At 41.5% G+C, this 16228-nt stretch overlaps 1 protein-coding gene across 1 annotated transcript in view; it reads right to left on the bottom strand.

Moving 5' to 3' along the window:
• The window catches only part of GPD1L (glycerol-3-phosphate dehydrogenase 1 like), an 81041-nt gene that overhangs the window by 51104 nt on the left and 13709 nt on the right, over positions 1–16228 (bottom strand). Inside the window, exon 2 of the mRNA XM_030190021.1 lies at positions 7973–8150. Coding sequence (XP_030045881.1) covers positions 7973–8150 — 178 coding nt within the window. The remainder of the gene's footprint in view (positions 1–7972; positions 8151–16228) is intronic.

Below are 16228 nucleotides of genomic sequence, written 5' to 3'. Positions count from 1 at the left end.
GCCTTAGAAGGAATGTGGAATCCGCACCTTTAGTTATGCATTGGAAAACAGAAGGTCACTCTATTCAAGACCTAAAATATTTTGTCTTCAAGATCTTAAAAGACAATTAGCATATTGTCTGTCGTCTTTCTATGCCATTACGAGAGGAACAAAGATTGATCTTTCAGCTACAAACCTTAATACCGCAAGGTTTGAATGTAGACATTGACTATAGTCGATTTCTGTGACTTCAATCAAAACACAAAGATGTACCTTTTGAAATCTAGGAGCACTAAGATCTGTACATATCTGCTTTCTATCCTCATTTATGCATAAATATACGTCTTCAAACAAGCTATTTTGAAGATCATCCAGTAGGTTATACTCCTTTTTTAGATATTAATAAAGTATAAAGTACTTTACCTCTTTTGCTATTGCTGCACATCATGTCCAACAGGTGTTAACATCGTGATTTTAACACACGTTTATTTATTTTTCATTATTCTTTATTTTTTAATTCTTTTTTTATTTTTCATATTTTATTAATTTGTATTTCTTGTTTTTTTAATATTTTATTATTCCTTCATGTATAACAGTCATTTTTTTATATTATTGATATTTTTTATGTCATGGGGTACATATACCTATTTTATTTTACATCAGCTTACCATCCTATCCTCATATAAGTTAGCAAAAAAGAGGCTTTTTCTTGGATAGAAAATTTTGCAAAAACATTAGACATATTTATGTAATTCTTATTATTTGCTTTTACTTATAACATTTTTTTTTATAAAACATCTATAAAAATAGGGTGCAGCACATTATGCATTATACTCAAAATGTAAATATGAACCATGGCTCATTATTATTACAATAATTTTTATTTTTTATAAATTTCTCATTTCTTTCATTTTTTTATTTTTCATTGTTTATTTTTGAAGTATGAAGCATTCTATATACCATGATGGTTTTAAATTATTTTTTTTCAGTAAAACAAAATAAGTAGGTTAAATTACATTCTTAAAAAGTATGGCAAACAACAAATACATTTTTTTTTATTATTATTACTTTTTAATTTTACCACATAACCTTTTGTGCAGGATGGGATATGCAAAAGTTTTCCAAACAATCTTTCTTACATTTATTATTACCCTGATTTATTTATCTCTAGTAATGTAATCAGATAATTCTATGGGTTTTTTTATGTTTCAATTCATGCAGTTCATCTATATTGCACCATACTTTTGCTCACTATGTTATTATGTATGTCATCTAGCCTGTGCTAGGCAGTCATATCATTCCACGCACGCTTGGCTTTTTTGGCGCGAGTTTAACCTATTTAAATAACGGACAATCTTATCCTCATTCTTTTGTTTGTACTCCTTGCTGACTTTGCCGCTACAGGTTTTGGAAGTACCTTTTCCGACTGATTTGGTGAGTACATTGGAACCCTTTGGAATACCGGAGTAATACTGTCATGGCAATTAGTATAATTCTTTCATTTGCACAGTCCAGTGTGGATTTAAATACTTGGTAATTTTACAATTTGTCTCATCGGTGGGCAGCATCGCTTGATGGATACTGTGTCTGAAGCAGTACATAGGAGACATCCGTTTTTATTTTTTTTTTTTATCTTTCCTTTTTATCGTATGGGCTTATGTGATGGTTACTGTTTGTACACATATATATTCTCCATTGAGCCATAGTATCAAACGCGTATAATGCTATGATGTTTTATTATGGTTTTCAATGTTCCCAGACGGTTGCTGTGGCAGCTTGCAGCTTACAAACTGCGATACTGTGCCTCCTATATTTTGAATGTGAACATGATACATATTTTATGGATGGAGGCAGTTAACCATGTATCGCTATTCAGACCAGTAGTAAAACATAACAGATCTTTCCAAGAAACGTTGAAATATCTTTATATTTAGAGACAAGATCCTTTGTTGATTTTTTGATACTGATATCTATTGATACTGATTTTGTTATTTTGCTGCCTGAGGTCCATCTCGTTTTTTTTTTAAACAGTAGGGTTGGTTCAAAATATTTTTTCAATTTTTTAATTTTTATTATTTTCTATTTTTGTATTTTTTATTTTAGCATTTAATATTTTATTTTCTAATTTTTTAATTTTTAATTTTTTCATTTCTTATTTTACAAGAATTTTAGAATCCCCATTACACTTTCATATTATATAACTTTTTTAGTTATTAATGAGGTATATATATATAATTTATGTATTTATTTGTTACATTTGTACCCCGCACTTTCCAACTCATAGCAGGTTCAATGCGGCTTACATAATAAAAGGATTACAAAGCAAAGTGTAGAGAAAAACAGGTAAATCTTAGCAGAGTAATGAAGATGCAGAATAATGGAGGTGTGTGGACAGGTAATATTATTAAGAGCTAGTTTTAGGCTAGATAGAGATAATCAGAGAAAAGGTCAGGGTAAGTACAGGGAAAATTGGAGGAGGTGTGATATGAGTTATAGCCGTTGTTGCAGGATCAGGTAATGAATAGATGGGATAATAGGGTTAGGACAAAGCGTTTGAGTAAGCTTCTTTGAATAGATGGTTTTCAGAGATTTTCTGAAGGATAGGTAGTCTTTGATAGAATGGATAGGTCTGGGTAGAGCATTCCAGAGTGGATTACCTTTGAAGGAGAAGTTGGAATCAAACGAAGATTTGTAATAGACCTTTACAGTTGGGATAGTGCAGGTCAAGGTAATTCCTGAGGTACATATACATATTTTTATTCCACTTTTTTTTCTCTCCTCCACATTTCAAAAGTGTCATCCGTATCTCTATGCTGTTCTCTTTATAGGATTGTTGAAATCCCATTATTTTATTACACAAGAAAATTTGTTTTTCTCTTAAATCCTTTTGGAACATCACAAGGTCAGTAGTTATTAGTCTAGAGCACATTTATACAAATAATAATGATAATAATAATAAATATAATAAAAATTCTGTTTTAAACATGTGATCTTAAAAGGTTTATATGCAGCTCTATTAAAGTCGTCTAATGTTTTTACATGCTTTGATATGTTTGATTTTAAATCTTACAATATTAATATAAGCAATAGGTTTTTTGAAATGCACAATTATGTTAATTACTTTTATTCTTATTTTTATCATTCATTATATAAACATTTTTGTATCTTGGGAGCGGACGCTCGCCTCGACGGGTTCCGCATCTTCTGATGCAGACCACAGCGTTGAGGGAATGTCATTGAGCCCTCTCTCAATCACAGTTCCTCCGTGACCTAGAAGCAATACTGTGGCGGCAGGCTTACAACAAACGAGGACGCCCGGAATGGGTCAGTTCTCATTTGCAGAGAGAGGAAGTCCAGCCTGCCCTTTACTCCCAGAGAGAATATCAGCAGAGGAAATGCAGATGGTTCAGCTTTCCTCTTCTCCCATTCAGGACTCTGCATCCAGGAGAAACGAAGGTTCGATAAGACCAGCTGTGGTGACGATGGAATTGATCTGGGATGCAATCCAAGGTTTGAACTTAACTCTTTCTACACTATTTCCTTAAGGGAGAGATTGCAGAACTTAAGCAATTAAATCAGAATCTGTCTGACAATATTCATGACCAAGGGAAAAGAACTGAGGAATTAGAAAGAGAAGTTGTACAATTGCAAAGTGTTGCCTCTATGCTTACAAAAGAGAGAGATATTCAAACTCGTAAGATGGAATATCTGGAAAACCAAAGACGGAGAAATAATTTGAGATTTCTGTATTTTCCAAAATCACCTTTAATACCTGCATTAGATATGCTTAAGAAGTACTTTGGGGAAATATTGCGGATTCCAGCTGAGGGCTATCCGCCGATAGATAGGACCCAATATATATCAGGGACTAGATCTTCAAATGAACAACCAGGAGGAGTGGCCTAGTGGTAAGGGTGGTGGACTTTGGTACTGAGGAACTGAGTTCGATTCCCACCTCAGGCACAGGCAGCTCCTTATGGCTCTGGGCAAGTCACTTAACCCTCCATTGCCCCATGTAAGCCACATTGAGCCTGCCATGAGTGGGAAAGCGCGGGGTACAAATGTAACAAAAATAAAAAAAATAAAAAAAATGAACAACCACAGGTGGATATGATTTTAACTGATTTTCTGGAACTGGATACATGTATACAGCCTACTAAAGAACTATTTCCTTTCTTTTGCCCTGTGCTAATGCGAGTGAAGGTTGAGGGTGGGCCTTCGGATTATACATCCAGACATAAGTAAAGCAAAATTCTTTATTAGCACAAAGGCAGAGAGGCCTGTTACTTCACAGGCAAAGAAATGAGTCTCTTAAGATTCAGAAGCAATCTTTTACATAGACCTGTGGCTGATAGGCCCAAAAGCATAGCATATGCAAGGTTGCACAAATGCTGGTCTGGCTTCAGCTAGGCCTCAAATATAGGATTTTCACAACTATTCAAGTTAAAGTTGGCCTACCTGAGCCAGGTTATGGTAACCTACATGTAAGTAATGAAAGCATACACTTTAATGCCAGTTTGAGCCAGGAAATAGTTCCCAGCTTCATGGAAGCTCTATGTAATTTGTCCACTGTAACTTGTATTCACAGTCTTCAGGTAACTTTTTACACATCTCTAATTTACCTTTTGTAGCAAAGCTTACAGAGAAGGTTGTGGTCCAGTAGATTAGTTTATTTTCTTTTAATATGAAAAAAACATGATAATTTGATTTAAAAACAGCTGGCTCAGGGGTAAAGGCTGTGAACTGCCATGTCCCTGGGGCAACCGAGGCTGAGGTTGTGGCGGAAGCAATGTTCACAGCACCTGATAGGGAGAAAGTCTCAGCCATTACTCAAAAGTGACAGCTATTGGCCAGACTTAAGGTTCACATTGTGTTGGATTCTAGAGGGTGTCTGTTTATGGCCCTGGGCTTGGCTGGGTTGAGTTTAATTGGGAAGCTTATAAAATCAGAGGGAACAACCCAGATAGTTTTGATCTGAAGGTGAATGACACCAAGCAAAAGCTAGCTCCAGCTTAGGTGGAAGGCCAAAGGAGCCACTGGAAACAGCCAGGCCAAAAGACTTAAAGAATTAAGACAGTCTGTTCTACTGAGACTTAGCATAATTGAGGGAGAAGTGACAGCAAAATAGGTAGTTTTGTGAAAATGAGAAAGACAGCAATGCGATGTGAGGAAATGTGGCAAATTGATGAAAAACAGTGGAAGGGTGCTAATGGTCAATGCAGATCTAATTGTTAAAGCATCTAATTTCTAGGGCAGATAATTATGTAAAAAATATTCACAGAGCTAAGCTGAAGCACATTCTCTATTTTCAATCCAAATAAGAAGAAAATTAATGGAGAGCAAACTACTTGGTAATTATTCAGACGGACCTTCCAAGTTATGTTTTCTTTCCCTACCTCTTTTGCTATAGTTGTAAGTAAGGTTCTTCCTTCAGATTCTTAAGTAGAGACCACCCACAAGATTTTTTGACTATTTTCTAAGCTGGAACATCGAATAAACTGTTAAATACCTCAGGCAGACCTGGCAGCAGTGCTGTGTCCTGCTGGGAGAACCTACTGCTTAGTATACTAGCTGGCCACCGAAGGGGGGGGGGGGGGGGGGGGGGGGACAAAATTCCCCAGGCCCGGGCCTCCAAGAGGGGCCTGGTGCCGGGGTCTCTCTCTCTGTCCTGCTCCTGACCCAAGTGATCACGTCCCTACAGGAGCAGGAGAGAGAATACTCTGGCGCCGGGCCCCCCTTGGAGGCTGGGAAGGACCTGGAGCTTGCTCCAGCGCTGCTCTTCTGCCCATTGTTGAGCAGCTGCTTTTCCTCTCAGGCGCACATGCTCAGTTTTGAAACCTAGCATGCCCTGAAAGGAAAAGCAGCCGCAGGGGCAGGCAGTCAGTGCTGGAGGAAGACATCTTCTGCTGGCGAGGCCTCGGTATTTAGGCAGCGGCAGCGATCGGGGGTGGGGGGTGGCAGCAGCACTCCATTGATGTTAACCTTCCCAGTCCTTGGAGGACACAGGATATCTCATATACCTGAATGTAATTCACCTTGAGCTACTACAGAAAAAGGTGTGAGCAAAATCCATATATATATATATATATATATATATACAGTGGGGGAAATAAGTATTTGATCCCTTGCTGATTTTGTAAGTGTGCCCACTGACAAAGACATGAGCAGCCCATAATTGAAGGGTAGGTTATTGGTAACAGTGAGAGATAGCACATCACAAATTAAATCCGGAAAATCACATTGTGGAAAGTATATGAATTTATTTGCATTCTGCAGAGGGAAATAAGTATTTGATCCCCCACCAACCAGTAAGAGATCTGGCCCCTACAGACCAGGTAGATGCTCCAAATCAACTCGTTACCTGCATGACAGACAGCTGTCGGCAATGGTCACCTGTATGAAAGACACCTGTCCACAGACTCAGTGAATCAGTCAGACTCTAACCTCTACAAAATGGCCAAGAGCAAGGAGCTGTCTAAGGATGTCAGGGACAAGATCATACACCTGCACAAGGCTGGAATGGGCTACAAAACCATCAGTAAGACGCTGGGCGAGAAGGAGACAACTGTTGGTGCCATAGTAAGAAAATGGAAGAAGTACAAAATGACTGTCAATCGACAAAGATCTGGGGCTCCACGCAAAATCTCACCTCGTGGGGTATCCTTGATCATGAGGAAGGTTAGAAATCAGCCTACAACTACAAGGGGGGAACTTGTCAATGATCTCAAGGCAGCTGGGACCACTGTCACCACGAAAACCATTGGTAACACATTACGACATAACGGATTGCAATCCTGCAGTGCCCGCAAGGTCCCCCTGCTCCGGAAGGCACATGTGACGGCCCGTCTGAAGTTTGCCAGTGAACACCTGGATGATGCCGAGAGTGATTGGGAGAAGGTGCTGTGGTCAGATGAGACAAAAATTGAGCTCTTTGGCATGAACTCAACTCGCCGTGTTTGGAGGAAGAGAAATGCTGCCTATGACCCAAAGAACACCGTCCCCACTGTCAAGCATGGAGGTGGAAATGTTATGTTTTGGGGGTGTTTCTCTGCTAAGGGCACAGGACTACTTCACCGCATCAATGGGAGAATGGATGGGGCCATGTACCGTACAATTCTGAGTAACAACCTCCTTCCCTCCGCCAGGGCCTTAAAAATGGGTCGTGGCTGGGTCTTCCAGCACGACAATGACCCAAAACATACAGCCAAGGCAACAAAGGAGTGGCTCAGGAAGAAGCACATTAGGGTCATGGAGTGGCCTAGCCAGTCACCAGACCTTAATCCCATTGAAAACTTATGGAGGGAGCTGAAGCTGCGAGTTGCCAAGCGACAGCCCAGAACTCTTAATGATTTAGAGATGATCTGCAAAGAGGAGTGGACCAAAATTCCTCCTGACATGTGTGCAAACCTCATCATCAACTACAGAAGACGTCTGACCGCTGTGCTTGCCAACAAGGGTTTTGCCACCAAGTATTAGGTCTTGTTTGCCAGAGGGATCAAATACTTATTTCCCTCTGCAGAATGCAAATAAATTCATATACTTTCCACAATGTGATTTTCCGGATTTAATTTGTGATGTGCTATCTCTCACTGTTACCAATAACCTACCCTTCAATTATGGGCTGCTCATGTCTTTGTCAGTGGGCACACTTACAAAATCAGCAAGGGATCAAATACTTATTTCCCCCACTGTATATATATGTTTCAGGACAAGTTCAGTGCCTACCCAGACCCTCAGGCTGCATCAGTGATGATGAAAAGAACAGCATGAAGGCCCCTGTTCAATTACTACCAAGTGCTCAACAGAGACTGTAACAAAGCAAAAAAACTAGAGTCAACTGATAAATCCCTTCTGGAGCTGAGCTAGTCCTGTTCTTCAGAGATCCTGAGAAAGAGAAAACTTGCCCCGTCTATTTTCACATACAAGTGGGGTGTATCCACATGTACACGTTTGAAGGGAACAGGATTACTCACACTCGATGCTACAGTCTTACCACATTTTCTGGTAGCTTGTGCCCTGGGAGGTATTTTACATTTTCATGGTTGGTATTTATGATTTCTGTCAACTTCCTTCCATTGATGTTTTCTTCGAAGACCCACATATTCACGATGGAGGCAAACCTCTGCAGCATCCTCACATTGTTCCCTATTATCTTGGCAACAGCAGAACCCCTGCAGTAAAAAGGGACAAAATCCTCATCAGTCCAACTCCAGCTGGGATCATTCTCGCAGGCACTCGGCTTTTCACACAGCAGCTGGGACGTGGAAGTGAAAGACTCCATTAAGAAATAACAACCCATTTATATTAGTACTACATGTGTACAGCCCAAAAGATGTAGGGTTAGTGTCCCTACAGACCATCCACTCTTGAAACTGAATTCAAATAAATAGCTCTCCTTGGAATGTGACAGGCTCCCCCCCTCAAGCATCATCTCTGCAGAGCAGCGGGTTTCAGATCACAGACACATCCAAGCAGTCAGCTTTTCTAGATATCCACAATAAATAAACAAGAATAGATTTACACAAAAATCTCCCTGATACACAGTCACGGGGGATATCCTGAAATCCAGACTGACTGGGTGTGTACAAGAAGTGGGCTGTTACTAGATAACAGCTGAGGAAGACCACTTATTCCTGTCCATACTCTCAAAGGTATACTCCAGCTGCTAGCCATACTGTCGGCTCTCTCTAGTTATCCAGGCCACATACACCTCAGCTGCTAGTCATACAGTCAGATCTCTTTCCTTATCCATGTGTTCTGCTTCTGAACACACAAGATTCCCCGTTTAATTCTTCTCCTCCCCCAAGTATAATTGCAAAACTCTTGCAATCATCTAAATAGCTTCTAGCATGGTTTTTGTTGAAACGCCTCCTAAGTCTCCACAGTTTTCCAGATAGTTGGTCCACCAATTTAGTCAACACAAAGAGCGCCCAAGCTGTCAGAGACCCCTGCAACGTGACCCACCTGCATTTCCACTAGAATTTCTAGCTATCACTATGCTTGTGGCCAGACTGATCTGGCTACATGGTTACCTGTTTTTCTTTCTTGCATTTATAAATCACCTTATCTAGCAAAAGCTCAAGGTGAGCAACACATGAGTTTGAACTAGGACATCTACTTATTGCTACAGTGTTGTGTGTCATCAAATCCTGCCAGCATGACTTGGCTATGGAGGTTACCTGTGTATCTGACAGGATTTCAACAAAAGAAAACAGAAGAACCACCTTCCACAAGTAATCAACAAAAAAAAACAGCGGAGGTGACCAAGGCAAAAAAAGGTCCATACCAAGTGTGCTACAAAGAAAGTAATAACTGGTCTTCAAAAGACTCGACAAGTCGTGTTTCAGCCACAAAGGCCTGTGTCAGGAAGGTGAAAGACCTGTAAGTGGTCTAAATACCAACACTCTGTATCAAATATCTGTGAACCAAAGGTCTCTCACAAACTGTGAACAACATAAAACTCAAGACTCCTGACGCAGGCCTTTGTGGTTGAAACACAACTTGTATCAAGTCTTTTGACGAACAATTAAAAATACTTTTTTGTAGCATCCTTAGTGTGGACCTTTTTTTTTTTTTTTTTTTTTTTATACTTGGTCACCTCTGCTGTTTTTTTTTTCTGCCAGGACTTCAAACATTTTGTGGAAATATCTTTATTGAACTGCTGCCAAATCATGTAAACCATATAGAAATGGTTCAATAATGTAACAGAGGAAGGAAGAAAGAACAATAAACACACAGTTAAAACAGTTTTCCCCCTACTTTCCCTCCTCTTCCCTTTTTAAAACATTTTATATTACCCATTCTGCCCTTCCTTCCGGCAGCTCCAATTACTCATTGAATTGTTGCAGCAGAACACTTAAAACAGGTCTCATTTGTGCCATAGCTTCACTTTCTTGCAGCTAAGGAACCTTGATGCTTGTATTGGGTCCTGCATGCTAGATCAGTTGAATGGGGTGGGGGTGGGGGCTATGGGTCCTGAACCTCACATCTGAGCATGATAATGTACAAACAGCCCCCTGCTCCTTATCTAAGCTCGTCTCTCCCTGAAAAATCAAGCAATTCCCTATACATGGATGGTCACCGATGCACTGATCTGCATGCATTCATTTGTTATAACTTTTCACACTATGCTAACTCCAATATAAAGCAGTAATACCACCAACGTTTTTCACAACTAAAATGGGCGAGCACATAAAAACACAGCATTATGTATGAGTGTGTGTAGGTCTCCTCTCCTGTTCATGCCCATCTGCAAAAGGGAAATGGAACTTGATATACTGCCTTTCTGAGGTTTTTGCAACTACATTCAAAGAAGTTTACATATATTCAGGTACTTATTTTGTACCAGGGGCAATGGAGGGTTAAGTTACTTGCCCAAGGTCTCAAGGAGCTGCAGTGGGAATCGAACTCAGTTCCCCAGGATCAAAGTCCACGGCACTAACCACTAGGCCACTCCTCCACTCAAAAGGGTGTGGAACCCAAAGGTTGTTTCCCCTCCTCTCAACACAAGTTCAGTTTCAGCACAGTCAGACTTCCCTTAGCCTGACCCTTCTCCAGCAGTGACCCCCCCCCCCCCCCGCTGGATCCACCCTGGTTCTTGGGACAAGCTCTCCTTAGCTCCTGTGCCTTGTGGCTCCCGGACTACGATTCTCCTCTACCCACACATAGCACACTTCTTCCCAGTTGCCAATTTATAGAGTAGGCACCTCCCTTTTACAGCCGGTAGTCATTTTCCCTTAGGGACTCCCATTCTCTCCTCCTGGTCTCCTGACAGGGGGTGCTCAGGCAACCAAAGACCCCCTCTTCTCTAAACTTTATAACCTCCCAAAAATCCTCCTCCCCTGTCACACCAGGGCTTGAGCACTCTCTCTCTCTGCACTTTATTTCTCAGGCTACTCCCCTTGGGCTGGGCTTCTTCCCACCCCGAGACATTCCACACCTCCCCCCAGTAATCCTCAGGGGATTAACACTACTTAGTAATCCCCAATATATAGGGGGATTACATTTAGTTAAAAGAATTGTGTGCAAATGCAAAGAAAATATAGAGTAATGGCTACAGCTTTCTACTCTGCAATGGAAGGAAAAGATTAAAAACGGAGAGGCTTGGAACAGACAGCCGGCGGGGGTGCTAAAGGCAGCTCCGATAAAATGCTGATCCGCTACCTTTCTGCCATATTTTCTCCTGGCATGTAAAGGTGTGTGTGTGTGTTTCAATACACAAACTCCCAGAAAGATCTGGTCCTGTAGGGTGGGCCGATGAAAGATCACAGAACCAAGCCACAATGTAAAAACCTTGCCGGTCAACTCTGGAAGAGCTGGCTGAATTGACAAAAGTGAAAAGGTGGGTATTACACAAAACTAATTAAGATGGGAAAAAAAATCAGAGTTTTTTTTTTTTTGTTTGTTTTTTTTTTAAAGTTCAGGCTAAATGTAATAAAATTAACACATGTTATTAGGTACATTTAACACAGTAAATCTTGCCCTTTATTTTTTTTTTCAAGGTGCCTATTACATAAACTTCATACAGGAAATAAGGTAGCAAGCAGGGAAGATGCTTATCCCCTGAGCACTGCTTTCAAAGCAGGATTAAAATCTCATGCAGGTTTCATGTCCAATACTTTCCTCATGTATTGTTACAGATATCTTGTTTTTCGTTTCAAATATCAGGCTCCCCCAGCCTTTCTGTGTACACTTAGCAAATCACAGCCCTAGATGTGTACAGATGATGTGTGCTAGATAAATATACTTTTTTTTTTAATCTGAGGAAGAAATATATTAAAGGATGTTTCACAGACACACAGTATGAGAAAACCTCACTGAACAGCACCCAGAAACATATTTTAAAAAGTATCTCAAGAATCTTGCTGTGCCGATCAGGTTCAATTTTTCAGACATGCATGAACTACATACAATGCTAGCCCAGCACCACCTAAACCAAAAAACAACACTTTGATTGTAAAAAGGGACTAAAAATGGGTGCAGAGGTACCGGGGGGGGGGGGGGGGGGGGGGAAACACTAGGTAGCTGCAGCTTTAAAAAACAAGTTCCAGTTAGTATTATAAGCCGATTATAAACTGAATAAATAAAAGCTATACATAAACTGCTCAGTGGACAAACACAAAACATTAGGAAACAATTCTTGAAAAACAGCAAATACTTTCCTTCAGCAGACTTAGCACTGGCAGGTGTACAAGATAATAAGCCAGAACAGCACATAGTGCGGCGCTGATTAACCAGCTAAGAGACTGCCTAAATGGAGCAGAGAAGACTGGGCCCACTGCCAGATGGTAATGGACAGAGGCACGTGCTCCCTCTTCCAGGGGCACCTCAGGACTAATGACCCAGAAGCCCAGGCTTTCAGCACAGCGAGCACTCAAAAGTTAATAGAAGACAAGAGTTTGTATTTTAAAGTGCCCCCCGTGCTTTTGCAGCTTTGCTGGTAGTTGGCCACCAAGCGCCTTTGCTTGGAGGTGCAATCAGCTATATCTGGTTTAATGGCTCCCCTACAAGCGGCTGGCTTCCTGTTTCTGTGGCAGATTATGTGTTCTCTCTCTCTCTCTCTCTGTTCCCTTCATGTTCCTGGGCTATTGTGTAATGCCACTTCAGAAGTTTCTCCTGCTCTCACCTGTAATCCCTTAAAAGAAAGGGCTTTCACACACCACCATCTGAATTGGGATTCTGGTGTCTCCAGACTCGGTTCCCTCCCTCTTAGACATGCATAAGCCAAAGTGTACCAGGAACAAAGAGCATCCTCAGTGAGTTGGTACTTAAGAGCTCATGAAACTAGGGAAGATACCCTCGAGTGGCAGTGCCTCAGATGAAAAAGTATGTTACACCTGCTGAATATGTTAGCAGCCCTACAGACCAAGGTTTTTTGGGGTATTTTTTTTAACTCTTGAGACATAAGGGAAACATAACAAGCAAAAAGTGAAATTGTGAGCTGTTATAACAGAATGCCTGCCTGCCTGCCTGCCTAGTGACTTCATTAACAGTACATATGGCTCGAAAAGCTGCAGCTACATTTAATTTCTTATTTTTGCATTTCTACTGCACTTAGCGCTATGGTGCTTTACAACAAAACACACACTGGTACAAATATCTCTGGGTACCTGTGTATAAAGCAGTGGAGTTGCCCTTTGGAGCCCAAGGATTACCCATATCTAGTCCCTAAAGGTTAAAAACAAGTGAGGTTTTCAGCATAGCTCTAGTGAAAATAAATGAGATAGATTGGCATACAATGAGTGTAGTTTGTATGTAAATTTATCACATGCATATCCTTTACAAATAACTTCAGAACCCAATCTGTTTTGGGCCTACAGGGGCTGAAAATGAATACCACCAGACTACAGAGAGATTGTGGGAATGAAAACACTTCCGTCTATGCATCTTCAACGCAACTCAAGGTATAGCTCTATGTGTGCTGATTATGGACAGATATGAATGAAGGACACCGATACAAGTCAGTCAGTACGATCCCATTCAATTTGCATTGCACCAACCCGGTCCTCACACACACAGCCAGCTGGGTTTTCAGGATATCCACGATGAATATGCATGAGATAGATTTGCATGCACATTTCTCTCACGCATCTTTAGTTGCGCGTTGGGTGAGGGTTGGCCACATTTTGGATGATCTGAGGTTTGTGGTATTAATCAAGGTACAAGGTAACTGCAGAGGAGGCAACATTACACAGCAATTGTTATGGTGTGAGCACAGAACTATCTTTAGGTGGAATACGGTAGAGCCAGGTGGTTTGAATAAGGAAGTTGAATGGCTACATGTTTGAGGGTGGAGCTAGGGCGAGTGTTTAATAGGATATGAGCCAGCTTGTACTGCGCATGGGCCAGCATTTGGAAGGTGGATGGGTGGTGGAAGGTGAATACTCACCGTCCTGGTAGCCATGACAGATGTACAAGGTTAAATTGTGAGTAAAATGACAATGTAAAGTTAAAGGTAAAATATAGGTGAAGATAAAGTTATGAGTATTATCATATGCGTTCGTTTTGTGTAGGACCCGACTCCTGATGATGCTGACATAGCGAAACACAAGCTGTGTAGAGTCTGGGGTACACCGCATGATTGGAAGTGGTGATTACACAGAAGCGGAGAACTCAAAAGGATTGATTAGTTTCCTGTTTGGAATTTCTGGAACCGAGGAGTGGAGAGGATTGGACTTTGGTTTAAACAGTGACAACTCTGGAGGCAAAAGAACTGTGCACAATCCAGTGGTGAACGAGGATATGGACTTTTTTAAATAAGCACCTTGCTGAGGTTCATGGTGATTTCAAACAGTCAGATTGTTTATGTATTAGTGAGGCTGCTCCATTAGTGTTTTAGGATATGAGAAAGGTTATGAGTATGCGTGAAGTATTAACATATTGATGGAGCATGTTTTGTAAGCAGTAAATAAGCAAAAAATAATAAAAGGTTTTTTGGATGGAAGATAACTGACAGAGTGATTTATACTGTTAGTATAGTGGTACAGTTATTTAGCAAATTTAGCCCAGTTTTAGACTATTGTTAACGCATCTTTGTTGGGGATATCCTGCAAACTTGACTGGCTGAGACTCCCAGGGACTAGGTTGAAAGCAAACAGGCTAGACTTTACTGAACATGAAAAATTTGATCTGCCAAACCCAGCCAAATGACTCAGGACCAAGTGCTGTGCACTGCTGTGAGAAGGACCTGGATTTAATTCCACAGCCAGATGAAGCTGTGGGGATGCCAAGGAACCAATACAAATGGAGACAGTGTCATAATCATCACTCAATAGACACCCCTACTGGCAAGATTAAGGGTCTACTCTTAGAATTCCAGAGGAAACCATGGTTCACGTCCCTTTGCTATCACCATTTATTTATTAAGATTTATTAACTGCCTTTATGAACAGATTCACTCAAGGTGGTAGGCTACATTGAGAGGCTTTTATACAAAATAGGAACCCTCCCCCCAGATAATGTGAATGAAAGCTCATGGTACCGTAGGACAGAAAGAGGCTAAGCTTCCCAGTAGCGAGCAGACCTGACAAACCTCCTCACAGTATCATGCAGCACTGCCTAGCACACAATACAACTACAGCCCTGCGGGACCTGTCATCTTGTTCAGATTTCTGCACCACTGCGTTCCCCCCTCCCCGTGCCTGCCCACCGACTCTCGCACACAGTAGCGGTCAGCCTCAGAAACACTGCCTTCCCCCCCTTGATGCATCCCATCTTCTCTGACGCAACTCCCTGCTTCCGCAAGGGTGGACAATTTACAGAAGAAGGCTGGGTCCTCAAGGAAGGTCTACTGCGATCGCTAAGAGAGCAGACCGCTACTGGTAGCACTACACATTGCAGCGGGAAGATATCCAAGGCAAGTAAGGGACTGCATCTTTAGGGGGGAAGGGAGTGAAAGAGTGGAACTAGGGAGAGACTGGAACCAGGGGGGGGGGGGAAGATGCTGGATAGAATAAAAGAGGGACAGACACTGGTCCCAGAGAAGGGGGAGGGACAGTGGAGTCAGGTGAACCAGAGGGGTAAGGGACAGAGAGAAACAATAGGATTGGGGGTTGGGGTGGGGTACAGAGTGGAAAAGATGTTGGATGGAAAAGAGGGGGAGAGAAACTGAAAACAGGAGGAAGAAATATTGGACTGTGAAGGGGTGGTAGCAACTGAGAGGGAGAGTTACTGGCCTCAAAGTAGGGGATGCAGGAGAAAGAGTACAGTCACAGAGAAGAGACGCTGGACATGGAGGGAGCATAGGGACAGGGATAAAGAAGGGCAATGCTGGTCAGAGAGGGAATAGGGACACACAGGGGCAATGCTGGACATGGGGAGAGGAATAGGCACATGAGGGAAATGCAGGACAGGTCAAGGTAAGCACACAGAGCATAAGAGGACAGGGACACTAAGAAGGCAGATTCTGAACATGGAGGAAGGGATAGGGACAGAGGGAGATACTAGACAGGACAGATAGGGATGCAGAAGGAAGATGAATGGTTGGCATAAAGAGTGCGAGGAAATGTCAAATGGACAGAAGACCCTGCAATGACAGGAAAAAGCATGAGAGACCCTGGGTCTAAAGCGAACAGGAAAATGAAATGCGCAGACAACAAAAGGTAGAAAAAAAAGTAATTTTATTTAGAATTTATTAATTGGAATATGCTAGCTTTTGGAAATGAAGACAAAACAAGAAGAACACAAAGTCCTCATAAAGTAATCAATATTAAAAAAAAAACAGGGAGGATGACTTGAGTGAGGGTAATCC

This window comes from Microcaecilia unicolor, chromosome 1 (assembly GCF_901765095.1).
Source record: "Microcaecilia unicolor chromosome 1, aMicUni1.1, whole genome shotgun sequence".
In the NCBI taxonomy this organism is placed as follows: domain Eukaryota; kingdom Metazoa; phylum Chordata; class Amphibia; order Gymnophiona; family Siphonopidae; genus Microcaecilia; species Microcaecilia unicolor.
The sequence above is the reverse complement of the archived record's forward strand: the minus strand, read 5'-3'. Positions and strand labels throughout refer to the sequence as shown.